Below are 27,679 nucleotides of genomic sequence, written 5' to 3'. Positions count from 1 at the left end.
TAATAATAAATAATAATCCATAATGCAGGTGCTTAATTAAACGTGTGCTCAAATAAAGATTCCAGCTAATTTCCTTCAACTCTATCCCACCAAGATATTTTGTAAACATGGATGTACTATACATAGAAAAAGAAAAGAAAAGAAAAGAAAAAAGAAGTATATATGTATTTACGAACTTCATTCCTCTCTGGGGATCCATCTGCTCCACCATAGGCTCTTCCTGCGCTGGTTAAGCTCATCCATGCTCTCATTCAATGTTCTTATAACCTTCCTCTGGAGCCTAAGGGCTGAAGCAAGAGCATTCCTCTGTGGACTTGCTTTCTTCTTGCCCTTGGGCTGAATTTCCTGCAACGGAATAATGCAAAGTGTTAAATATACATTTTGACTTAAAAATTTCTGCTGGGGAATATATATATATATATAGAGAGAGAGAGAGAGAGAGAGAGAGAGAGAGAGAGACTCTTAGATCCTGAAGCTGAGCTTCAGTGAAGCCACCCTCTTTCTTGGTCCCTGATTTTGCCATTAGCTGAATTATCCACTTGGCAGCTTCCCCATAGTCCTGTTGTGTTGCTCGAAAGAATTGCAGCCTCAGCTTCTGCATGAAGGAAAGAACCAATAGGCCTTCCCTGTCAAAATAGGGATGAGCTAAAGCCGCCTTTGCACTGGTTCTTTGTCGTGCTTTGTAACGAACCATTGAAGTCAGAAGTTCCCATCCTATTCCACCATCTAAATCCAACAACTCAAATCCCCTTCGCAGTTCAAGGCCAGCACGAGGCTCTACACTTTTTCTCCATGCATCCAAGTCATAGTCACATCTCTTTAACTGACGATTGAATTGGATGAGGCCACTGTCCGTGCGTAATGCTGGGAATGCCTATAAGAATGAAAATGTTAAGAGCTCACTATGTGAAATCTTGCATGAGTGTAGTACATGAAATAGCCACATGTTACTTATTGTTGAAATATGCTACATCTGGATAAATAACCTTTGCCAAATATAGTAAAAGTGTTCTGTTATTTTAAAAGTATAGGAGCTTAAAAATCACTGTCTAGGAGCTAGTATTCACTTCCCAGCAAAAAAAAGAAAAAAGAGCTAGTATTCACTATTTGTCACTAGTGTTAGCCAAGGCAGTAGTACTTCAATCTACAAAACATTGATTATGCATCAATGCTTCAAAACTGAGCCAGTTGATGGGCAAAGCAAAACCATAGATTTGGTCTGGTTGTGATTATGACTGGTATGACCAATATACCAACTCGCTTGAACTGTTGAGTTTTATTATGTAAATAAACAACTAATAAGTCCAGCATCACTCTGCTGTATTTGTCACTCACCATTTGTAGGAATATGAGACCGGCACTGTAGATGTCAAATCTATCAGGCAGATTCATCTGTTCAAGGACATATAATCAGAACCAACAAAATCAGCTCAATGATTCATGCATCAGCTCTTAATTGTTTTGGAGTTAGTATGCACCTGCCATAGGACTGGGGAAAGTGCAGTTGCAACTGGAGCTGACGGTGCAGATGGGGTTTGTGTGCTCATGATGTATTGCTCTGGTGCAGCATATCTGAGAAGGAAAGTGACAAATATTTATATATAATTGTGGACTGCAGGATTTGCTGTTGTCCAAGCATTCTACTACTGAATGACAGCTAGAATATACGAGGCAAAGTTCAAATACTGAACATTATGACCCCATTCTTCATCTTCTTTTCAAGCTGCTCACTTCTATCAACATTTAATGAATGTTAGCAGTTTAACCAGAAAATCAAATGTTGGGAATGTTATAGCTCCATATCATTAGGAAAATTGGTCATCCTATTTGTGTGGAATATGCCCAATATTGCTAATTTATCTTTTGAGTGTAAGAATTGAGATGATCTGATTATGTTTTTTTAACAGCAATAAACTGAGTCAATCTGTTGTTTATACCTCTTTTATACTCATATAAGGGAATTTTACATTACAAGAAAAAAAATATATATAAATGACATCTTCTCTCTATTTATTTGAAAATATTAACAATATTCGCACGTATCTCCTCCCCAAACATGGAGAAAATGAGAAAGAAAATTGCATTTTGACTTAAGAAGCACCTTCATTATGGTTGAACAAGAAAAAAAGCTTGACTCTGTTAGATAATTGGAAACACAAGTCTATCTACAAATTCCAGTAGTCAATAATTTGAGAGTTAAAAAGCTATATGTTCAACCAGGGAAACTCTTAGGACCTGTGAAAATTTCAATTGTATATTACCTTGGCAGCAAACCAATCCCAGTTTCTTTGTTTAGTGATAATTATGTCTATGACCTCTTGCTCAAAGCATTCAGTTATAGTGAATTAACTTTAGACTCAATAGTTTCTGTATGATAAAGATGTTTCACCTTTGAACTTTGGACCTTAACATAGACTAGAAGCTAAGAGACTAACATTAGCCTAGTGCACTAACAATCAAAACATTTATGAGTTGATCATACAGATATGTATAATGTCTACATAAAAACTAAAGGAGTTGGCTAAAGACCTCCAATTGATGATAAATTGTAGCAAGTTCCAGTAATGGTGAACGAAACCATGCACCAAAAAGGAAAAGGGAAAACTGGCAATTCAACTATTCAGCTTGTAAGCCAGATGCCTATGGGATGTAAATACTGGTAAATTCATGGTGGATAAACCTGTAAGGGATTACATATTTTTTTTGTTCTTGTTCAGATTTAAGTAAACTACCTATGTTACAGAAGATACCTTGGATCCAAAAGGAACTCCTTTGGAATATAATTTATGCCCACTCGCAAATCAGCAGCAGCTCCAAGATCAATTATCTTGAATGTACGAGAACCTGTTCAAGTTTTCATGGGAATGTGGTATTATTAAACATAATTTTTTTTTGCTAAGAGATATTATTGAACATAATATTCAACTATTATAAGATTTTATTGACTATTTGCAAAATAAAGCTTGCTACTATTACCTTCAGAAAAAATAATATTTTGTGGCTTAATGTCCCGATGTACAATCCCTGTCGAGTGAAGGCCATCCAGTGCAAATAAGAGCTGTCTCATGATTGTTTGAATGATTCTATTCTCCCTTTCCAAACCCTTAGGTGAGTCCTGGACCTTTCCAGTGATCATTGTTTCTACCTGACATTTTATGCCACCATTACTAAACAAAGGACTTGAAGAGCTAAAATGAACAAGAACTATCATAGAAGCATTGTAGCCAGAAACTACTTAGCCCAGTCAATCCAAAATAAATAGCATTGTAGCCAGAAATTACTTAGCCAGTCAATCCAAAATAAATTGGGAATCAATTTATAACAATATATGGACCATGAAACCATCAACTTGTAATACCATGCCAGAAAAAGAAGAAGAGTAAAATTTTGTTGCTCACTGAGTAGGGAATGAAAATGGATGTCTTAGTATATTCTTTTACCAAGTGACAGTGTCTGCAAATACCCCACCTCCTTAAACCACAAGAGGGAATGAGCGTGGGGGAAGGGGGTTTTGATATAAAAGGAAGATCAATGTTTTGTAACATAAAAAAGTAAAAGACCATAAATTCTCAAACTTAGCATAGTTGGTGTATGTAACCATCATATACAATATGAAAAGGCTGATGAGAGAAAGTACAAACATTGTAGGGGAACTCTTTACTTAGCATCAAATCTGAAAGTGTCGCTTCCCCTTCGAACCGCCATAAAAGCCAATATTCAGCACCTTTCTTTGGAGAAGTCTGGATCGAATTTAATGATAAAAGAATTAGTCACAAGATTTAGAAGAAGAAAACAAATTGTGCAAAGGTATGAGCTTCCAAAGTATATCTCTTAATTTCTAAAGATAATGGTATCCTTAATTCATATGGTGGTAGTAGTAGTAGTAGTCAAAATAGAGCAACACCTCAAGAAAGCCGTATAAAAAATCAGCACAGCTGTTTGCACAAGCTCTTCGAACACGCTCATTCATCCAAATTTCCACTGCACCATATTCAGTAGCTTTTTTCAAGACTAAGTCACCGTCCTTCTGGTGACAACCAAAAACCATCAACCAACAAACGATATTCATTTCCATCAGAAATTTTTAAGTAAATAAAAGTCAAGTGTCACCCACCAGTCCACTCATAATAGAATACAAAACATATTAATGGTCTAATTGTTGCTAAGCCAAGAAAAGTGAAACAACTATCTTAGAATCTTAATTATGCAATCAATCTAGAACCAAAATGAAGTAAACACTGGTGAAATTCAATTATTGGACTTGAAATTTACCTACATAATTGAAACTAAAACAAAAGAAACGTGAAAGCAGAATCAATCAAACACATAATTGATGATACCTTGGATGAAGGCTTCTTGGCCAATGAAACTCTATAAACCACTCCAAAAGCACCCTCTCCCAACTTCTTCCCCAGAACAAAATCATCCTGTCACACAAAATCAAACCAAATAAGCACATAGATATACTAAAATTATCCAAAAACTGGTTGTCCCAAAAGCTACTTTTTTTAGTGTATTTATTTTATTAGAAGCTTAAACTGTTAGAAAATGACAAATTTAATGGTTTAACAATCTGATCCCCCATATGCAAAATCAGATAAAAAATTCACCGACCTTTCTGTAAGTGGGTCTGAATAGCCTCTCAACAAAAGCAAGTATAAACATGTCAAAGAAGCCAGGGGCCACTCCAGGTGTGGCCCAGAGGTAAGACAGAGCTCCCAGAGCCAAAACAGCACCAGGGGTCGTAAGTGTGAGGCCATTGGACTTAGGAAGAGTGCTTCTATATATTATATCACCACACTCCATAACAGTGCATGGTAGCCCCACTCCCACACCCACAAAGAGGTCATGAGCCGCATTGATCAGCTCACCTCCAGCTGCAAAAACTAGCAATGGTTTTGGGTTTGAGCTGGTGATTCTTGCAGTGTGTTGTGATTCAGAAGTGGGTTTGATTCTGAGTCTCTTGCCGAGAAATGGGGATGTGGGTTTTGAGGAATTATGAGGGTGGAGCTTGTTCACTCCTATGCCAATTCCTCTTGCTGCAACAGTGGCCATGTCACTGCAGAATGAGGTTTCGACTTTGTGGGGGAAAAAAAGCAAGTTGCATAGACTCACTTTGTATCTTCTTAAAATTTAGACCACTAGTTTCTAAGAAAAAACAAACAGATTTTATTTTTCCTCGGATATATATATATATATATATAGTGACAGTTAATTCAGGTAATTTTTGTGGAGGGAAATGCCTCGATTGGATTGAAGGGCAATAGTCACCACAAATGACACGCAGATGATACACATTTGGGCTGGGTCTGGATATTTTTTGAATATTTAGGAAATGGTGGTATTTGTGGGCTGAAATTGTTTTTGATGTTGCTAAGGTTGAGTTGTGATAGATCTTTAAATTGACACATTCTCACTCGACCCTTTGGGGCCTTTGTGATCCGTAGCTTTCTCAATGTTTTCCTCACTTGTTTCGTTTACGGGCCCATGTTTTCCTCACTCAAAGTCTCTCTTGCTGTGCTAAGAGGCTTTATACCTTAACCGACATTTAGAGTTTGTTTGGTTGGAAATTATCTCTTTTGCTATTGCCTTGTGGCTGCTTCGTCACCAATAGTCTGTAGTGGTTTCTACCGTGTCTGAGCCTCCAAATTGCAACATCTCAACTTATACTCATTAACCATTTTTGAATTGATTGAATTGTGGACAGGATTGGAACTACATTAGGGTTAAGGGGCCATGGCCTCCAAGTTTACATAAAAAGCCATTGTTTATATCATGTTCATATTAGATCCTAGGGTTTTCATTTTTTTTTTCAATTAAAGTCTCAAACTTAATTATGAAATTATTATTTCCATTTGAAACTTTCATTCAATTATTTATTTCCGTTATTCTGGTTAGTAACAGAGGATAAAAAATAATAAATCGAGAAATCGTTGTTCAAATTTGTGTTTTACCTAAAATTTGTTCATAGATCAATTTGGTGTCCATTAATAAAGAACATAGAGAGAGTATGCTTTGCTTGGAGTAAGAATGTGAAAATTAATCTTTTATGCGAGAAAAAAAATAAGAAAGCAAGTAAAGAACTGAGGAGAGCAGAGAGGCAAATGAATTACCATGTTGTGAGACACTAGAAGGTATAAAGGAAATAATGATTCATTAAAAAGAACATAACAAAGAAGGTGAAGGAACACATAAAGTAAACAAGGATTCATTAAAAAGAAAATGAAAATGACAAGTGATATACATTGCGTTGGTTGTTTCTCCAACCCAATTTGTTGAAAACAATGTTCACATTGTTTTGAAAACAAAAACACAAATACTTTTTACCAAATAGACACTAAAGGTTTTTTTAGTTGTTAGGTTGGGTTTCTATATAAACAATTTTCCCATGGTAATATAAATTGCAAGACTAAGGAAGGAAATCTATATGTTAGGGTTTTAGGCCACGGTTGTCATAATATTAACTAATTCTTAGCCAAGTAATTATATAGATTAATTATACTTTAGATCTGAATTGAATAACATCACACAAACATGAATCACATAAAGACTCCAAACTGATGACCCAAGAAAATCGGTGAAACAAACTATTTCACTAATAAAAACTTGGGGGGATTTAACCGTCAATCCTCAAGGCAACAAACTAGAATAAAATGAAAGTTTATATAGAAGATTTAACCATAAATCTAATGCTACCTTATGTAGTATTTAATGACGTGACCACACATAACTTAGAGATCCATAGACTATTCTACTTTGATTTGTTGCACAAGAATTCTCAGTTTGTGACTCTAAGATCCACCCTTAAAGATTTGTCCGAAAACAGTTGTAAACTAGTTGCATCAACTTCACTTGATCACTAGATCTTTAGTATGCACATAAGTCTCCGGTTAATACTTCAAGAGGACTTAGAAAATTCCAGATCTATGTACAAAACACTGCTCTCTTATATATGTAAAAAAACATGCTCTAGGGTTTATATATATAGTGCACTTGAGTTGCACAAAATCCTACATCCAACTACAAAGAAGAACTAGTGAATATGCAATTTGCCCAATTTTTGATTGGTTGAGGCATTCAGTTCAACTAGTAAAATTAAGTGAATCTTGATTGTGTACAAAACACTGCTCTCTTATATATGTAAAAAAAAACATACTCTAGGTTTGTATATATAGTGCACTTGAGTTGCACAAAACCCTACATCCAACTACAAAGAAGAACTAGCGAATATGCAATTTGCCCGATTCTTGATTGGTCGAGACATACAATTCAACTAGTAAAATTAAGTGAATCTTGACCTGTCGAATTGGTGTCGAAATCAAGCACAATAACAATCCAGTTTCTTTTTTTCTTGAGTCGGTCTTGAACAAATGATTAACCAACTAGACAAACTAAGTTCTAAGTTGTTACAATTGTTCATGGTTTCCAATCTAAAAATTATGTACCTAACACTATTTGTTAGGTTCTAAAAGTTTAGAATAATTGGCAAATCGTGAACACAAACTTGTCTAGATATAGATTCCTAAGTCTATAGGTATAACTAGATAATGCTCAAGGTGCTGCAAGTCAGAATACAAGAAAAAGGAAGCTGCAAGTTCAGGAATTCAAAACATGCCAGGTTCGACCTATTGAGAGAACATGTTCGACCAATTGAGATGTGTTTCTGTAGAATTTTAATTAATCCCAACAGTGCATTAAGCCCATTAAGTGATCAAGGTTTCAGATCTATTTCACATAATATTTAAAAGAAACTCTAAGGCACGTTTTGTTATGACTTTGGAGGTGCTCTTTTGAAATCTAAAAGGTACTGTGCCTTCTCTTTTTAAAGTCACTACTAGAATTTTATCTACACATTATTAGAAACGATAGATCTAAAGTTGCTGCTACAAGATCATACATGGCTGATGATTTAAAGATTTGAGTGGGATCTTAGAGTCACAAACGTGAGAGTTTTTGTTCAGCAAATTCAAGATAGCAGAGTCCGTGGATTTGGAGTTGCACGTGGTCATGTTAGTAAGTTCTACAAGAGGTAGCTTTAATTTAGGGTTTAAATCTATTGTAAACTACCATTATATCATAGTGGATTTGTTTACCTTGAGGATAGCTAAGTTAAATCATCTCTAGGTTTTTATCTTGAAACAGTTGGTTTCATTGGTTTTCCTAGGTCATCGTATTACTGTCTTCTTTACTTTTCCACACTAAGTAATATGATTGCATGAGTTTAATCTAGATCTAAATAATTAATCTAAGTATCTACCTGGCTAATTAATTAGGTTAAACAAATATGATTTATAGGGGTCTAAATAAAACATACAAGTGGTATCAGAGTGAGTTCACTCTGATTGGATTAATGTCCTGAGTGAGATCCTTAATCCCTGCTATCATAGATAATTTTAAGTGTCTTAGTGCTTTTGGCTGTGAAGATTTGAATAAAAAAGGATAATATTGCTTCTGTTGATCTTATTGATGCACATGAAACTCCTAGTAGGGAATTAACAAATCTATGAAAATTGCCAAGAAATTCAAGGAAGGGTTAAAATTGGCTAATCTTGAAAAAGAGGAAATGATTGTGAGATTGGATGAATCCAATAAAAAAAATGAAATTTTAAGAAACCAACTTTTCTTTCAAGATGAAAAGTTTGGAATAAAAGTTAGCTGAGTCTGAAGCTGGACTTGAAAATTTGTCTAATATCAAACTTGTTGTTGATAACAGATCTGTTTCTGTTTCTGTTCCTCTTAAGCCTAAAGACAATGTTTATATTCCTCCTTTTAAGAGGAATCATAAAGAAAAGGTTTATTTTGTTAGGTTAGACAAAGGTAAAAGTTCTGATGTAGACTCTAAAGTTTCTAAACTTATGTCTAAACCTACTGGTAAATTGCAGAAGAAATCTGTCTTTGTGCCTACCTGTCATCTTTGTGGTGTTGTTCGTCACATTAGACCAAATTGTTCTTTGTTGAGGCAAAAACCAAAATCTAAGACTAGATTTGCTGTTAGGAATACTGATGTTCCTAAATTTGTCACTTTTGTGGTGTTTCCGGTCACATTTGTCTTAATTGTCATAAATTGAAATTTGAGCATTCCATGTTTCAGTCTAGGATATGTGATGATATATCTCTTGCTACAAGTTCTGATAAATTGTTTCATATGCTTTTGAAAAATTTAAGATTGTTGGCTTGTGAAAGGAAATTGCAGGATTTAGTCTCTCTTAGAAGAATTTTGTAATCCCTCAAATACATTTTGTTTCTCATGGTTTTTCACTTACAAAGCCAAAGACTTATGTTGTATGGATGAAAAAATATTCACTAAGGTGAGTGTTGTTTACTTGTCCTTGATTTAATTTTTTCAATTATTTGTGGACATATTTTCTTTTAATTTTTGGTTGTTTTATTTTCTTAGGTTGTTTTGATTATTAAAAAAGACAAAAAATCCAAAAACATTGAAAATTTTCAAAAAGACAAAAATATTTTATTTTGTGTCTAGTTATTTTTTTATTTTTTATTTATTGAGGATTACTTGAATTATGATATCACTCTCTTGATTTAGAAAATGCTTGATATTGGGGAGAAATATAGAAAGTGCGTGTTACATAACTGTGTGCATAAGCTATTTATGATTTTCTATATTGGGGAGAAATATAGAAAGTGCTTGTTTGTACGTGTACTCATGGATTAATTAAGAAATTGATATTTCTTATTTGTGTACCATTTGTAGCTTAGCTAAGCACTATCATGCATTACTTTTGCATTTGTTCATTTAGCATAATATGTGCATTTTGTTTTTGGTCATAAAATTTTTTGAAAAACACAAAAAGTTTGTTTGTTTGTTTTTGTTTTTTTTTTTTTTTTTTGCACCACTAAATGTATAATTAAGGTTGGTCAATGAAATTTGCATTTTATGACTATGTACCTTGTTTAGCTTTGATGAGTTATTTTCTACATTTTGCTAGTTTGAGCTATGTAGTACTTAATTGTGTGAGTTGTTTATATTCCTTAAACAAATGATTTTGTTTTTGATGTCACATGTTTTGATCATAAGAACTAGAAAATCCTAGAAGAAAGGCATAAATAACCATCTCACTACTGCTACTCATCAATAATGAATATCTGTGTGCAAATCATAAAAGCCGTGCTCAAGGGTGGGATGATTACCATGTTACTGTAATTTAGGAGTTCCTAATAATTTTCGTTGAGCACGATTGTCCTTTGTTGCCTGGACAATGGACATTTGGTCAAATTCTCCAAAGTAACATTTTCACCCTCTCCTTTATTCTAAGCTTGCATGGTTTTTTGCCACAAAACATTTGTTTGTATTAACCTTGTGTTCTTGGCTCACTTTTTGAATAGATTTGTTTGAGAATCTTCATTTGAGTCCATTCAAATGAGCATTGATGGTTAGCGATTAAAGGGATCGTGACTCCACAAATTCTGTTGATGCATCTTTTTTTTTTTTTTTTTTTTCTAAAAACCAACACAAACAAAGCCCAGTTATTTCAGGTCTACTATTTTTATTTGTATCTTAATTATTTTCTCACAGGACCCAAGTCCATGTATTTTTTATGAGTACATTAAAGGAGTGGAATCGGGAGCAAAGAGTGAGACTGTTATTGTTATTGTTTTTAAAATTTTTATTAAAGGATAAATTTTTATTAAAATGAACATAAAGCAGTACAGAAAATGGGAGAAAGCTTCAAAGCTCAGAGAGAAAATGGAAAACAAAATAGAGATGAATTTGGGAGAGAAAGATTTGAGTAAGAAATTGAGATTGAATTACTGAGCTTAAGCAACAGATTATACGAGGAGACTCTTTATAGAGAGCTCTATAAACTGGGATGCACGGACGCGACATCCAGCCCAGCGCACCCGCGTCCGACGCGGCGACATGGGAGGGACGCCGCAGACCGCACGTCGTGCCGCGTCCCGCCACGTAGCAGCTCCCAAATCGGGCTGACGCGGCTGAAATCGGTGCCGACGCGGCCCAAATCGGGCCGACTCGGTCCGTATCGGTCAATATCGGCCGGCGACCGATACGGCCGAAACAGGCCGGAATCTGCCAGAATCGGCCGAAATCGGCCGTGAAAATCGCCGGAGAGGCCAAAATTCTGACCTCAGATGCGTTTCTTGCCTTATTCTTTCTTTGTTTTGTGAATCAAGTATATTAATGTGTTTTTTAAGAATATTTTAATAGTAAAAATATATAGAAAATATAAATAAAAATATTTTTAATAATTTTTTAATTGCCGAGTCCTGCCGCACCCGCACCCTACTTTTTCAAAAATTGCCGAGTCCCGCACCCACACCCGAGTTCCGAAACGCACCCGTGCTTCATAGTCTATAAATGAACACACAGGGATTCCACCTCTAACAAACTCTAACAGACTAAATCTAACAAACTCTATAAATATTTCAGCTGGTACAACAAGAAATATTTAACAGAAAATATCTGATCTAACACTAGAAGAAGCAGAGTTGTGGAAGGAGATGCAGAGCTATGGAAGATATACGGCGTCGTGTCACTTAATAAATTCAACTGTAGCAAAACGACACTGTCATGAGCAAAAATATCATCACGCCTCACTTAAGTTAACCAAACGATGTTGTTTTCATTTAAATATAAATGAAAACGGCATCGTCTGGAAGTTACCATTAGCTTTTGAAATGAACTTTATCTCTTCTACTTTCATCCCCCCTCAAAGTCATGGGGGCCGAGAGGCAACACGATTTTGGATTGGAGGAACTGGAAGCGAGCAATAGGAAGGTTCTTAGTAAAAGCATTAGCCAGCTGATCATCAGTATTTGACAAGAAGATCACGACAAAGAACACGCTCTCAAATGAAATGGTAATCTACTTCAATGTGTTTCGTCCTGGCGTGGAAAATGAGATTAGAAGCAATAGCCAAGGTTAAGACATTGTTACACCAAAGCTTAGGAGGTGTTGAAAGAAAGATGCCCAAATCTTTCAAAAGTTGGCGAGGCCAACACAATTCAGTAGCGGTGGAGGCCAATGCTCGATATTCAGATTTTGTGGAAGAACGTGAGACTGTGAGTTGCTTCTTGGCACTCCAGGTAACCCAGGTAAACCAAGAAACTTTATTTATTTATTTATGTTATTGCCAAACATTCAATTAACATAAATAATTATTTTTCATAAAACTTACCATACAATAATGTGCAGTTTCAAAAATCGAATTGATTTCCCACAATTTCACAAATCAGATTTTCCACACAAAAAATATATATATATTTGTGGGGCCCAATAGTTTATGGGCCCGGCTCGCTCGCTTATAGGGAGTCCACAGGCCCCAAACTAAAGAAGGCCAGGGCCCAAGCCCAAAAATAGTGAGCCCGATGTGGCTCAAAGATACGTCCGAGGACCGCTCAGTCCTCGGAAGACCCAGAATCCCATTGACGAAAGTGGAATACAAGCAAACTTAAAAGATCAGAAAATATCTCAGGGAAATAGTCCTTAATACCCTTCATTGACATGACACCGCACCTAACAGAGCTGAATTCTTAGGCTTTATGGACCATCTCCCACAATTTCGGGATTAGACTGATGGGACAAATCTCTGTCCCGGAAAAGTCGACCCTACACGTGGACGGGGAATAATGAACGTAGGCTAGTATAAAAGAAAACGCAAGGTAACAAAGTAAAGGGAGGGGGATCCATCTCACTTCCTAAGAAAGACTCCAGGAATGAGAATGCCCGGAAAGTATATATGCTCCACCAAGGATAACCCATCGACGGGTAACCGGAGAATACATTAGTGTTCCTCGGACATGATCCGAGGAGCCCAATCCCTCAATTCATAAAGTTAATGGCTTAGATAACCGGACTAAAGTCTTTTCCAGTCTAGGTTTGTCTAATGTCCGGCCTGTACTAACGTCTCGTGACCCAACTCCAGCCTTTCAAGCCCACTCTCTACAAAATTTATTGTGAGGGATCCATCACGCGCGAGCCCAACGTCATCGTTGGGCCGCTTGAGAATCGTGTCCCTACAATATTTTTTTTTTTTTTAATTTTTCCACAATTTCACATTTTTTAAACGGTCGGCTTCAAACAGCTGTTCAAAATGGACTGTTAAACTGATCAATGAAATGAGGCACAAAGTTTGACAATTTCGTAAATCTGTTTTGTTAAAAAAAATCTTCTCATTTTTATTACTCCACAACAATCGGATTTCGGTATTGAATGAAGAGCATAAATTGAAGAGGGATTCGCATATTCCAGCTAAGTTGACTGGTTTAAGATTTGGGCAGTTGTACAAATTTCCTAGCTTAGAATAAGAATAGATAATTTTTTGATGTGACATTTTTATTTTTTAACATACATACAAATATTATAATTATAATATAATTGGGGGTTATATATATATACATATCTCTCTTTCATATAGAAAGCGATGCTTAGAAATCATTATCGCACTATAAAAGAGAACAAAGAAACTTCTTCCAAATAATTTTCTTTTCCCTTGTAAAAATAAATAAAAAATAAAAAATAAAAATAATGAAATGATATTTTTCATACCGACACATATAACTGGAAAGTGTAAAACAACTTTTGGATTGCACCAACAACAAATGAATTTGTAAAAAAGAATAGTCAACGAGAGGCAGAAGAGCATCTAATTATTTTGATACAAAATACAACATTCCAAGCTGTACAAAAACTGATGATATTGATAGAAAGTGGAAAGGAAACGAAACGAATGAAATTAAAAATCTGGAATTACATAAAATGAAGAAGAGATGTGTTAGTTGTAATTAGTTTTGGAAGTGTGGTGGGTGGGTGGGTGGGTTTAAGTATCGGAGAAGAAGTTGAAGTTGGAGTTGGAGGAGTGGTGGCGAAGAAAAAGATCATAAGGAGACCATAAAGTATCCAAAGGACAAGGTCGGTTATTATCAAGTCTAAGCCAAGGCTTACCTTTGCCACTCCAATGCAAAAGACTGACAGGACCAGGATGAAGGTTTCTACATAGCCCTTCCAAATTATCACCTCCGAGTCCATGCTGGTTCCACCTGTGCTCAACACCTTCCACGTCACCAGCGAAAACCAAGAGAAAAGGAGGCAATGAACCAAGCTCATATATCCTATACCTCTTTTGAATTCTCATCCAATATTCCAATCTTTGCGTGAATTTCCCTTCCCTCCATTTCCATATATCTATCACCATCACCCCCGTGTTAAAATAGCACGCCTTCCTCCCCTTTAACGACGCCGCCAATACCGGCCTTGACCAAAACTCTTGGGTAAAGTAGTGACTGAAATTCGCGTGACAATACTCTGGCGCTCCCACCACATGCTTACCTAAACAAACAAACAAACATATTATAATAATAATAATAAACAAACATATTATAATAATAATAATAATAATAATCACAATTTCTCTCTCTCTCTCTCTCTCTCTCTCTCTCTCTCTCTTCGTTACCTAAATTGATGTTCCAGAGCTTAGCCACGTCATCTACGACGATGAGATCGGAATCGAAGTAGATGATTCGCCGAACGGCGGAGGGAACCAGATCCGCTAGGTAGATCCGGGCGTAGTTGAGAGGTTGATCGAGAGCGCGTCGAATGGAGTAGGAGATCTTGCCTTTCACTAAGTTGGAGTCGAAGAGGTAGAGGTGGAAACTCAGGTACGGAAACGTTGAAGTGATGACGTGGCGGAGGTTGTTGTTGTGGCTGTATAGGCGAGAAGCGATGAAGTGGAAGACGATGTTTTCCGGACAGGAGGCGTGTTGGAGGACGGAGAATACTCCGGCGACGGAGCCACGTAGGTAGGTCTCGTCTAGCGTCATCGCGATGTGGATCATCGACGGGTTGTCCAGCGAGGACCGCACTATTCGAGGACATTCTTTTCCGTTTCGAAATGCAGGTGCTTCTCTGAAACCCGGGAGGTCTCCGGCGGATATGGCGGTGGCGGTGAGAAATAGTAGTAGAAGAAAGAGCAGCGGCATGATGAGGAACAAGTGTGAGATTTTTGAGCATGTGATGAGTGAGAGTGAGAGTGAAAGAAAAGAAAAGAAAAGAACAGAAAAGGGATTATAATTTTTAAGAGGAGGAGAGCAGAGGAGTGGATAGGGGCTGTATATTTTATTTTTAGTGGAAGAGAGCTGGAAAAGGGCAAAAGGGTATTTTTGGTATTTTAATTGTTTTCGGTGGTCACCGTCACCGTGTGGATATAAAGGAAAATAAAATAAAAATACTCTATAATTTTATCTTGGAGGGGTTAAGTAAAACTAAAAACTAAAAACAGGCTGGAAAGACGGGACGTGATCGTGTGGTGCGGTTGTAATTTTTGCTACCGTACACTGTCACCTCGTACGTTTTGTCCTCTTCTTGCTCCGTTTTTTGTACTTTAACAAGGATGGTTTTTTTATTTATTTATTTTTTTTGAGAATCTACCAAGGATGGTTTGGTTATTACTTATTAGTAGCATATACCCCGCTCAATACACATGATCATTTTATTCAGCAAAAAAAAAAAAAATACACATGATCATTTTACATATTAAAAAAAACAATCAACTTAATATAATAATACAATGTATTATAAAGTAGATTATAATTCGTCTGGACAATATACTTTAATTTAATTAATTATTGAAATAAACTAACTTTAGACTTTAAAATAAAACTTATATCATAAAAAATTGAAATGCATATACAAATGTTATAAGGAATAATAGAGTCAGTTTTAAAACTAAGATAACTATACCACTCTAAGTCTATCTTCATCTTGTGATTATGACGAAAACACATCAGTTAAATTTTTTTTATAATACAAATTGTTTACAAATATTAAGCATGAGTGTTTGGCTAAACTCTTCTTAATATGGAGACCCTCAACAAATCCATGAATATGTATAAGAAGTGTGACACATTTGTTGATAGGCCAAAAACGAATTGACCCATTGTGATAGATTAATTAGTCAAGTTTATTAATCAATCAAATTAACATGCAAATGCGTGGTAGCACAAACAAATCACCAATAAACTAAGTATGCAGCAAAAAATAAATTGACACAGTAATTTGTTTACGAATGGGGAAAACCTACACGGCAAAAACCCTACTGGGTGATTTTAAGATCACCACTCCCGAGAATCCACTATTATTAAAACAAGCAGTTACAAGTAAAAGAATCTCAATACCTTATACTAACCTACAGTTGAACCATTACCCCAATACCCAATTGGACTTGTTCTATAGTGACAATCTTTTCTTGTAATGCACGACTCCTAGTACGTGACTAACCAATTGCGCGAATCCCAGTACGCGACGTCAATCACCAACTAGAGAAGGTTGTTGGCTGCAAAGTTCTTCAATTCATCACACGATGAAGATTGAGAAGATGCTTGGTCACAAAACCCTACGGTGCACAAACACAACAACTTCTACACAAGAAGGATGAACTAGGGCAAATTCTGTCTCTAGTCACAATTTGCTTGAACAAACTTTGCTCAATATTTGTGTAACTTGTGTCCACTTTAACGGCCTTTAAAATAATTTTTTTATATATCTAGGGTTGTGAGAAAAGAAAGCACAAACACATAATCACAGATTGGAGTCAAAACAGAACTGAAATTCTTTTTTTCATAAACCTCGACAGATGGCTATCTGTCGAGCTGCTGTCGAGCCACAGGGCTGGAATAGCTCTTCAAACTCGATAGATGGCTAGCTATCGAGTTTTAATGACAAACACTTTCTCAGTTTGATTCTTGGACAGACTTGCATGACTTTAACACTTGATCTTGAAACAAGGTTTCTTGAAGTATTAAACACATCCTAGATCTACCCAATTACAAGTAAAGTGCGTTTTGTCAAAAGATTAGCCAATTACATAAAATAGTGACATATGTTCCTAACAAGTGAATCACATATGTCCTAACAATCTCCCTATTTGGCAATCCGTTACAAAACCACAAACAAATGAACATATGAGAAAAGTCATAAATCACTCAACTCATATTTACTTGTTGAATACAATAAAATCTATCCTAACACAAACTCTTGAAAAATTTTGCAAGAAGAGAGTTTATGGCAAGTAGACCTTGACAACTTGTATTTTTGAAACACTTGAAACAAAACTCATCAAGGTATTTTTGTGTGAAATAGAAATAATAGATTGCATACAAGTATAAGAAACATGTGTATAAAGAAAGAAAAGAAACAACACATGAAGAGATAGGTGAAAAACTATAATAACAACCTTAAACGTGTATATATATATATATAAACAAGTACAAGGTTTGCTATCACAAAAATGATCACAAGATCTAAGGTACATGAACAATGTATCTAAAATAGAAAGAAAAGAAAAAAAAAATACATAAAATCCTTACTACATCCCTCAAAGTGCACTCTCCCCCTAACAAAAATCTCCTATACTCACCCTCCCTCTAACTATGACTACTCTCATAACCAAAATCGCTCCCCCCTTTTGTCGCGAGTGACAAAGGGTAAGAGTGTCAAGTAGACATCTCGTCAGAGCTAACATCTCCATCCTCACCATCATCATCGTTGTTGAAGTCGTTATTATCCTCAGATGCCTCTAGTGCCTTGGGAGGAGGAGAGGGAGACTCCATAAAACCACCAAGGCAAGCCTGCCGTCTAGCGATACGGCTGACACGAGTGTTCATCCAATACAATTCAGTTGAGAGTGTATCAAGGCGAGCATCCATGTGCTGAAGCTGCGCCATGATAGTGTCCAGAGTCACACCTCCCGCTGAAGTAGAGGGAGCGAAGGTGGATGAAGCTGAAGGAGTGGGAGGAGCTGTTGTATCAGACCGCCTCGATCGAAACTGCGCCTCACTCCGTTTAACGGTAGCGTAGTCAATGGCACACATAACGGATAAGTGGTCGGACGGGGGAAAAGGAACAAAAAAATGGCATAAAATCCGCGTGATAGCTGAAGGGAAAATGAGCTTATCACAAGTCGCCATATCCCTATAGACATCTATAATAGAAAGTATAAAATGTGAAGGAAAATCTATAGTGAGATGCTCAAGAAGGGAAAGCAAAAATCAAGCACGAGGCTCTGTGATAGAGTTATAGTGAGAAAGAGGGTGCAAAACAAAAGTCATCACCATGTTCATGAATCTAGGACCTTTAGCAAAGGTCAAACATGGTGTAAACTAACGATCACCCCGATTAGCGGGATGCTCGCAGAAAGCAGAAATCATCTCGTTTTTGGACACTGTCCTCAGACGCTTACAACCAGGGTAGTCAGCATGCTCTACCCTTGGGACACGGAGCACATCGGATAACAACTCTGGTGTAACAACTATGCATGTACCTCGAACGCGAGTCTGAAAGAGAGGTATTGAAGAATCGAGTCCATGCATGTTAGAGTAAAACTCCTGGATCAACATGGATGGATAGGTGACCAGGACATCACACAATGACTCCCAGCCCCGACTGTGAATGACAGTGGGTAGGTCAGTGTCAGAGAAGTCTGACAAAATGACTCGGCATTTCGAATGAACACCTCATCAAGAAAAGTTCTCCGAGAAATCCTTCCAAGCATCCTCATCACGGAATCGAATAGAAGAAGGGGTAGGATCAGAAGAAGACGATGCCCTGAAATGAAGAGAGTTCCGGGACGGAGCAGACTTATGTTTTGGTGCCATGGACGCATTAACGTAAACTAGAGAGTGAGGGGGAAGAAAGAAACACTCAGAAAAGTCCCAAGTAGTTCAAATATATTGAAAAGTCCCAAGCATGTGACGTGCAATAGTAATATCATCATGGGCTCAGCCCAATCCAAACCTACCAGCACACAAATAGTTTAACATATATAACACACAGCTAAATGCATGAAAATATAGTTATAATGCACATGGAAGTTTTTAAGATCAAATCTTCAAAACTCATCCCAAAAATTGCACAAAAACCTCTTTGATTTTGAAAAATCCCAAATTTTGCAAAAATCCCAAAAACTTAGGTTACAAAGTATGAAATGCATGAAAATGAGGGATTAGAGACTTACCAAGAGAGGAAAGACTTGATGAATCTCGAAGAAACCTTGAGGAAGAGGTTTAAGGTGAGAGAAAGAAGTTTTAGGAGGTGAATAGGCGCGGACAGATTGAGAGAGATCAAGAAAGTGAGGATCGGATCGCGCTGAAACCTATTTATAGGTGTTCAGTAATTCTCGACAGATCAAGGTCTTGAGAGGTATTGAGACAGGTGTCGAGCTTAAAAAGGCATCGACAGATTGCAGCTATCAAGAGTTATCCAGGTGTCCACAACAAAGCAGGCTCGATGGATCGATGAGGTATCAAGGGGATAGGAGATTTCTCGATCGATCCACCTAACTATTGAGAGGTATTAAGATTGTGATAAAAATCAACTAAAAAGCTCGATAGATAAGCTAGGTGTTGAGGAGGTGTCAAGATTGCTTAAAAACAGTTTTTCAAGAAGGGAAAAACACAGATATGAATGCAATCAAGCATGCAACACCAAGACCACCAAGAGCCCCAAAGAACAGTTCAGAATTCTCAGTCTCTGAGCAAACGAAAATTTCACCTTTTCCAGTTATGACTTCTAATTCTGTTACATTCGACGTTTGTGGTCCGTAACGGAAAGCCTGGCCACTGACACCGGCGTTCGATAACGTCCCGCCCACCGTTAAACTAAAATAATCAGTCCAAGACCTCGGAGCTAAGCCAAACCCGGAAACGCACCGTTTCAACACATCTTCCCATAATGCCCTTCCGGACACGTCAACATAGGCCGTGCCATTAACCATGACCATGTCGAACACATCCTCCATGGACTGCATGTCCAGGACGAGTCCTCGATCGGCCATCGCCTGGCCATTGATTGAGTGGTCGTTGCCTTTCGCCGCCACCATTAGATTCGATGACCGCGCCGCCGCTTTGACCACCCTCGCCACGTCATCGGTGCCCATCGGTCTGATTAGAGCCAACGGTTTTATGGAACGCAAGCCGCCAAAATCTTTATCGGCTAAGCCAGTAGCCACGCTGTCGATACTGCCCTATAGGTCCAGCGCGTCGCATAAACTCGTACAATCGACGACGTCATCGTCATCGTTGTCGTTTTGCCTCGACTCAGTGTCGTTTCCATGTATGAAAATCTATCACTTACAAAGTAATAAAATCTATCACACGCACTGAGATAGTGTGATAACCAAGAGCTTGAGATCATATTTAAAAAATATATAACTAATATAAGTACACTCCAATACAATTAATTACACAAATATAATTAACTCCATACTCATTCAATCATATATTGAGCAAAATCATTGGTTAAATCAATACCACAAACCAATATATCTCAAATCTAAGAATGTATCATCTTAATACAAAAATTAATGTAATTGGTAAATATTATTATTTACAAATTAATATGAAAATTAATGTAAGTGGTAAATATTAATAATTAATAAAGATAAAATTATTATTTTTGTGGTTAGTGACACCCATTTATAATAGCTATATAGTAAATTTTGTAAAGGTCTGGTTAATGTATGTCTTTAGTGCACATATTAATAATCTTTTTTAGGAAACTTTTTATTGAAAATTGAAAAAGCTATCAAAAAAGTTTGTAACTTTTTCATTTTTCCATAAAAAAATTTCTAAAATGGTTTACTAATATATACTGTAGGGGTAAAATTCCCAAGTCAACAATGGGCCTTGGGCCCCGCACGGAGTCCAGCCACGACCAAAAGGGAAAAAGGGGACCAAAAGACTTCCAGCCCAACCCTGTTGAGCCCAACTTATTTAAAAGACGTCTGAGGAGGAATGTCTCCTCAGACACACAAATGCGGGCCCAATGTGCGCCCCATCCACAATGAAGAATCATCCCAAACAAATGTGGATAGTAGGATGAGCCTCACAAAGTAGGAAGAAAGAAGAAAATGTAAGACGTCCAGGGGGAAACCACAACTGCCGCATTAAATGCAAGGAAGCTACTTTTCCAGCCGCATTAATGTGGAGAAGGCAGGCGAACAGTGTTACATTGGCCAATGCAACTCACAGAAAGATAAGGTGGATGTCCGATGGGACAGACACTCAAGTGAAGGTCCAGATGGTTAACAAGTGTAAGGTTCTTATCAATTTAAGGAGACTATATAAGAGAAGGAAGTCCCCATGAAAAGGGGATTGGAAATTTGAAAACAAAAAGGATATAGAAAGGGAGAGGAAGACAATAGTCTTTGATCAGAACCAGAGGTGCACCCATACGTCTCCTCGGACTGAGTATCCTGTGGACATTAAGGAGATATTCTTACGTTCAAACTGCTGCATGGCATACAATTAACTAACATTCACTTCGTCCAGCCCTAGTTCTGTAACCTGCTCTCTACAAATTCATTGTCTAGGGTTCTTTGGGCCAGAATCACTTACTTGTTGGGCCTGGGCTCCAAAGACCGACCCTACATATACCCTAAAAGCATAATTGAGTAAAACCCAATTTGTAATATCTCTAACAATATTTTTGTTACACATATCTCATCTCAAGTACCGAAGTACCTAACATTTGACAACAATTTTTTTTTTTTCATTTTTTATAACTAACGTTTTTTCACCTCCACTCATTCTCTGTTGCTTTTAGGTTTTATTTATTTTCTTAATCTTCATATTATCTCCTCCACATGTTCTCTTCCAATATGTACTTACATTTCAAAATTTACAAAATAAAAGTCTTGGCAGTTGGCTCTTTTTACCTTTCGTCATTCATAACTTGATAACCCAAAGCAAAACTCAAAAACCAATAGAGAGAAGTGGTAACCAACAGAGAAAGATCTAATAGAAAAAACAAAGAAGACCAAGAGTAGAGGAACACGTAGAGACCACGATGAAAAAATTGTATTGCAAAGCTCACAAGAAACAAAGGAGAAAAAGAGAAGAGACCAAGATACAAAAATAGAAGCATCAGATTGGCAGATTTGGGATAATTCTAAGGAAGTATTTCTAGCTTCTGAAGTTGTCGAAGAGTTAAGAAGTTATGAAAGAGCATAAGAGACGTTGGACAGAAAAAGGTGCAAAGTTTTTGTGTCTGTGGGTCTTTAGATGTGATGCTTGCTGTTGGTTTGCCATGGGTCTGATCAAGGAGGAGCTGGTAGAGGAAGGCAGGAAAGAGATGGCAAAGCATCGCGCAAGGGAAAGGCAGAGCATTAGGTTTTAGAAAACTTTTATTACATTTTTTTGTTTTATGTTTTTTTTTTAAATATTGTGCTGACGTGGAAATTTGTGGGAGTTTCAAAAGCTTCAGTTATATATATATATATATATATATATATATATATATATATATATAGAGAGAGAGAGAGAGAGAGAGAGAGAGAGAGAGAGAGAGAGAGAGAGAGAGAGAGAGAGAGAGAGAGTAGTCGCTAACCCATGTGATGCACGGGATTGTTTTAAATTAAATCAAATGTTTACATGTTCAGGCTTAAACATTTTTCAAATTTCAATTATTGAAAGCTAAATTGGCTCTAATATAAGATGGAACATGTAATATTATGATGTAATGTAAAAATGAGATAAATACAAATATTATGAAGTAATAATATATTACTATAATCATAATGTGCTCTTACATTTGGTTTAATAAGTATTACAAAAGACCCAGTAAATAGAATAGATATACAATTGTGCTTACATCTTCAAGTTTTATCCAATACTTTTCAAGAATGTATTTCCTCCCTTTCTTAGGCTCTTCTCTTTTCTCAACTTCTTCAAGCTACTTAATTTTTTGCCAAAAAAAATTTCTAAAATGGTTTACTAATATAAACCCTAAATGTATACTTTAGTAAAACCCAATTTGTAATATCTCTAACAATATTTTTGTTACACATATCTCATCTCAAGTACCGAAGTACCTAACATTTGACAACAATTTTTTTTTTCATTTTTTATAACTAACGTTTTTTCACTTCCACTCATTCTCTGTTGCTTTTAGGTTTTATTTATTTTCTTAATCTTCATATTATCTCCTCCACATGTTCTCTTCCAATATGTACTTACATTTCAAAATTTACAAAATAAAAGTCTTGGCAGTTGGATGTTTTTACCTTTCATCATTCATAACTTGATAACTCAAAGTAAAACTCAAAAACCAATAGAGAGAAGCAATAACCAATAGAGAAAGATCTGATAGAAAAAACGAAGAAGAACGAGAGTAGAGGAACACGCAGAGACCACGATGAAAAAATTGTATTGCAAAGCTCACAAGAAACAAAGGAGAAGAAGAGAAAAGACCAAGATACAAAGAGATTAGTATCAGATTGGCAGATTTGGGATAATTCTAAGGAAGTATTTCTAGCTTCTGAAGTTGTCGAAGAGTTAAGAAGTTATCAAAGAGCATAAGAGACATTAGACAGAAAAAAGTCGGGTTTTTCAAAACTTTTGTGTCTGTGGGTCTTTAGATGCAATGTGATGCTTTGCTATTGGTTTGCCGTGGGTTTGATCGAGGAGGAGCTAGTAGAGGAAGACAAGGAAGAGATGGCAGAGCATCGTGAAAGGGAAAGGCAGAACATCTTTTATTACATTTTTTTTTTATGTTTTTTTTTTAATATTGTGTTGACGTGAAAATTTGTGAATATATATATATATATATATATATATATTTATATATGTATGTATATAGATAATAATGTATAGTTTTGTAATTGCAAATCAGAAAGGAAAATTTTAATAATATATATATTTATATATTTATGTATGTATGTATATAGATAATAATGGATAGTTTTGTAATTACAAATCAGAAAGGAAGATTTTAATAATCATTCATTTTCCAAGAAGAGAAAAGAAAAAAAAGGGATATTTAGGGGTTATTAATGGAAACCTGTTACATGGATGCCGCGTCTTGGGAATGGGAAGGCCTCACTCCACTCAATAACTGCCTACGCAAAAATGCTCTAAGCTGTCAAAAATTCCTCTCAGCTGTCAACCATAGTCCCCTTTAGTATGTCCCTACCTACCATTTTCAATTTTCAGAGTCAGCCAGCCATTACAATTGGGCTCAATTATTAATTAATTAATTAAAAGTCTTAAAAAAACTAACCCTTCTCTCTCTCTCCTTTGTTCACTCACATCACATTAGTGGGCTTCACGTGAGGTTTACCTAATAAATAACTACTACTTCAATCACATTTCAACCAATCAGCTTGTCGTTAGTTTGTTATTCCCACCCTTTTGATAATACGCCGTTTTTAAGTCGCACATTTTTTAAGCATAATTTTTATATAAAACATTTATACAGCCTTTGAAAAAAAAAAAAAAAAAACTCATTTTCAAAAGATTGAAAAACACACCCTTGTTTTTTTAAAGGGAAACTTCGTTCATTCATTTATAAAAGGCAAGCATCTTGATACAATTGTTCAATGACGGGAGAAGGGTAATACTTTATCCGATACAAATCCTCAATAATAGTTCTAGCATGTTGCGCTAACACATGAACACCTTATTGCCACTACGCCTTATGTGAGAAATAGATACCCACTATAAACCCCTAATGAGGTGTCTAATATCTTCCACGACATTCCCCAGCAGAGATATGTTGGCTTCTTGCGATGAAATAGCTTTTATTACCTTAACATTGTCTCCTTCAATAACCAACATGGAAAAACCTGCGTCAATAGCAAATTCAACAGCCTTTCTACATGCTAACAGCTCACCTTCCTCACTACTATGTACTGCTGACCCTCTTGCATACATGGGTGCCATGACCTCTCCTTTGTAGTTACGGATTATAGCCCCAACGTTGGTTCTGTTCACCCCAAAAAAAATTGTTGCATAAAATTCAGCTTAAAAGCTGATTCTGGAGGTGGTTCCCAATCTGCCATGCTGTTCTGCATAACCACTTCTACATCAAGTTGTTGTTGAGCATGTTTGTACTCCTCTAAATATTTCTGCTACCCTCTGATTAAGAGTCCCTGGATCAATAAATCTGCCACCATGAAGAACACTGTTGCGCCTACTCCAAATGAACCAAACTTGAATCAAGAAGACTTCCATTTCCTCCAAATACAATCGGTCTAGTAGGTACTCCAATAAATGCAGCAAATCATTCTGATCCGTGCATCCCTTCTGCAGAATTTTAACACACTATTATTCAAGTCAAGAGAATTCATTAACTCAATTTAACTACATAAAAATAATACTATTTCACTAGTTTTTGGATATCTATCTTTCAAAATTAAATGGGCAAATATAGAATAGTTACAAAAACGATAAAGAAAAGCAATTTTATTAGGATTTAAACTGACTATTATATATATAATATTACATTTTTCTAAAAATCAAATCTAAATTGCATTTTATAAATTCACTAATTGATAGGCCAAAAACGAATTGACCCCTTGTGATAAATTAATTAATTAATTAGCCAAGTTTATTAATTAATAAAATTAACATGCAAACGCGTGGTAGCACAAACAAATTACCAATAAACTAATTATGCAGCGAAAAATAAATAACACTGTGATTTGTTTACGAATGAGGAAAACCTAACGACAAAAACCCCACTGGGTGATTTTCAGGTCACCACTCCCTAAATTCCACTATTATCAAAACAAGCGGTTACAAGTAAAGAAATCTCAGTACCTTATACCAACCTACAGTTGAACCCTTACCCCAATACCCAATTGGACTTGTTCTGTAGTGAAAATTTCTCCTTTTGATGCACGGCTCCCAAGTACGTGACTAACCAATTGCACGGATCTACGCGACTTCAATTACCAACTAGAGAAGGTTGTTGGCTGTAAAGTTCTTCAGTTCATCCACACGATGAAGATCAAGAAGATGCTTGGTCACAAAACCCTAAGGTGCACATACACAGCAACTTCTTTAGAAGAGATGAACAAGGGCGAAACTTTGTCTCCAGTCACAATTTGCTTGAACAAACTATTCTCAAAGCTTGTGCAACTTGTGTACACTTTGACGACCCTTAAAATAATCCTTTTATATGTCTAGGATTAGAAGAAAAGAAATCCCAAACACATAAAACCAAATTAGAGTAAAAAAAGAACTAGAATTCTATTTTTCATAAAACTCGACAGATAGCTGTCTGTCGAGGTGCTGTCGAGTTTTAATGAATAACACTTCTTCAGCTTAAATCTTGGACAGACTTGCATGTCTTCAACACTTGATCTTGAAACATAGTTTTTTGAAGTATTAAACACATCCTAGATCTACCTAAATACAAGTAAAGTGCGTTTTGTCAAAAGGTAAGTCAATTACATAAAATAGTGACATATGTTCCTAACAAGTGAATCACATATGTCCTAACACTAATCATTAAACAAATTGTAAAAATAAATAGCCCTTGAGGTTAGAGTTAATGTTAAATTGTTAAATACTATTCAAAATTTTCAAAAAAAAAAAAAAATTGTTTTCTAAGCGCAAACATTTTTTAATATTGTTTGAAATATTTTTTGCTCCTACTTTCTTCCCCCATCTCTCATTATTTTTAATTATTTTTTTTAGAAGAATTATTATTAATTACTTACACTCTGTTTGTTTTGAAGTAAAATATTTTTTGAAAAATGTTTTTCTATTTTTAGGTGTTTGTTTGTAGGTAAAATGTGGCCAAACTTGTAAAATATTTTTCATTGATCATAAATTCCTTTATGAAAAGTTGTAAAACGTTTTACAAAAATGCACAGTGGCTTCCCTCATCACATCTGGTGGCTAAGACATTGGTCCAATGGGCGAGAGCCATCGTTTCGATAACCAGTGCCAATGGATTGTCGACTGGGGCCATTGCTCAAGTGATTGATGTCGGGGGGGTCCGATCACCAAAGTTGTCATTCTGATAACCGATGCTGGTGAACCAATCACCAAAGACACCATTTTGGTAATCGATGCTGGAAGTTCGATAACCAAAGTTGCCATTCTAGTGGCTAAAGGCAGAATTAGTCACTAGTCCTGGTAGTCTAGTAATTGAAGACACTATTTAGATGGTAGTCGCCAGCAGTCTGGTCCTCAGAGCCACCATTTCGACTGCCGATTCTAGTGGTTTGGTCACCTTTTAGTGATTTTCTTGAAATATTCTACTTGTCATACAAAACACCTTAAAATATTTTACTTCAAACCCAACGAAGTGTTAGATACTCCTTTACACATATTGTTAGAGTGAAAATTGACCTTCAGTTGGGTAGTTCATTCAAAGATGTCGAAGGAAAATCTTTTCAAAGGAATGGCCATGGAAGGTCCAACATGCCTATAAAAAAAAGAGGGCTGATTAGAGGGGGTGCCGGTGTGGCACCGGCCTAACGATCTCCAATGCTTAAATCAAGACCCCAAAGAGCTAATATGATAACTTTAAGAGTTAAAAACAGTTTATATGTCTCATGTATCATGTACCTCTTATTTGGGGAGATGTGCTATCTCTTATAGTTGTACTTTCACCTATTAGTTATGTGTCAATTAATGTCTCGCATTTATATGATTGACGTAATGTCTTACTTGTTTAATGTGCAACGGCTATTCATCCGATGCTTGGAGCAACTGTAGACAATTGGCTGTTATTCTTCCATAAATAACGGCACTGAATGCTGGCTTTGGATGATACTTATCATTTATTGACTTAATGGGCATGTACTTATTGAGTAACTATCGTCTATTACATCATTAAATGTCCTCGTTAGTTACGTTTTTCATTTATTGTTGGACAGTTGGTGGTGGAAGATGGTATTCTTGTATGAACGACCTT

At 36.3% G+C, this 27,679-nt stretch overlaps 2 protein-coding genes and 1 pseudogene across 3 annotated transcripts; all 3 read right to left on the bottom strand.

The window, feature by feature from the left end:
• LOC126690494 (serine/threonine-protein kinase STN7, chloroplastic) lies at positions 1 to 5,148 on the bottom strand. Of its 2 annotated transcripts, none has more exons than XM_050385685.1 (10): positions 4,615 to 5,148; positions 4,341 to 4,427; positions 3,905 to 4,024; positions 3,642 to 3,740; positions 2,977 to 3,145; positions 2,751 to 2,844; positions 1,479 to 1,572; positions 1,336 to 1,392; positions 461 to 874; positions 1 to 345 (listed from the first exon to the last, which is right to left on the bottom strand). In XM_050385685.1, the coding sequence occupies exons 1-10, from the start codon at positions 5,053 to 5,055 to the stop codon at positions 178 to 180; spliced, it is 1,743 nt and encodes a 580-aa protein (XP_050241642.1). In that variant the 5' UTR covers positions 5,056 to 5,148; the 3' UTR covers positions 1 to 177. The 2 variants fall into 2 exon arrangements, with proteins under 2 accessions (XP_050241642.1, XP_050241633.1); XM_050385676.1 differs by having other exon boundaries at positions 3,905 to 4,027; positions 4,615 to 5,147.
• Positions 5,149 to 13,597: 8,449 nt separating this feature from the next.
• LOC126690487 (probable galacturonosyltransferase-like 3) lies at positions 13,598 to 15,065 on the bottom strand. The gene is made up of 2 exons (XM_050385665.1): positions 14,430 to 15,065; positions 13,598 to 14,305 (listed from the first exon to the last, which is right to left on the bottom strand). Exons 1-2 carry the CDS (start codon positions 14,953 to 14,955, stop codon positions 13,797 to 13,799), a joined length of 1,035 nt encoding a protein of 344 aa, XP_050241622.1. The 5' UTR covers positions 14,956 to 15,065; the 3' UTR covers positions 13,598 to 13,796.
• A 3,067-nt stretch (positions 15,066 to 18,132) lies between these two features.
• Positions 18,133 to 24,690, bottom strand: LOC126712458 (cytokinin dehydrogenase 7-like; annotated as a pseudogene).
• Between the last annotated feature and the right edge of the window lie 2,989 nt (positions 24,691 to 27,679).

Source organism: Quercus robur, chromosome 1, assembly GCF_932294415.1.
Source record: "Quercus robur chromosome 1, dhQueRobu3.1, whole genome shotgun sequence".
Taxonomy (NCBI): Eukaryota; Viridiplantae; Streptophyta; class Magnoliopsida; order Fagales; family Fagaceae; genus Quercus; species Quercus robur.
Note: the sequence above shows the minus strand (reverse complement) of the source record. Positions and strands in the feature narration are given on the sequence as shown.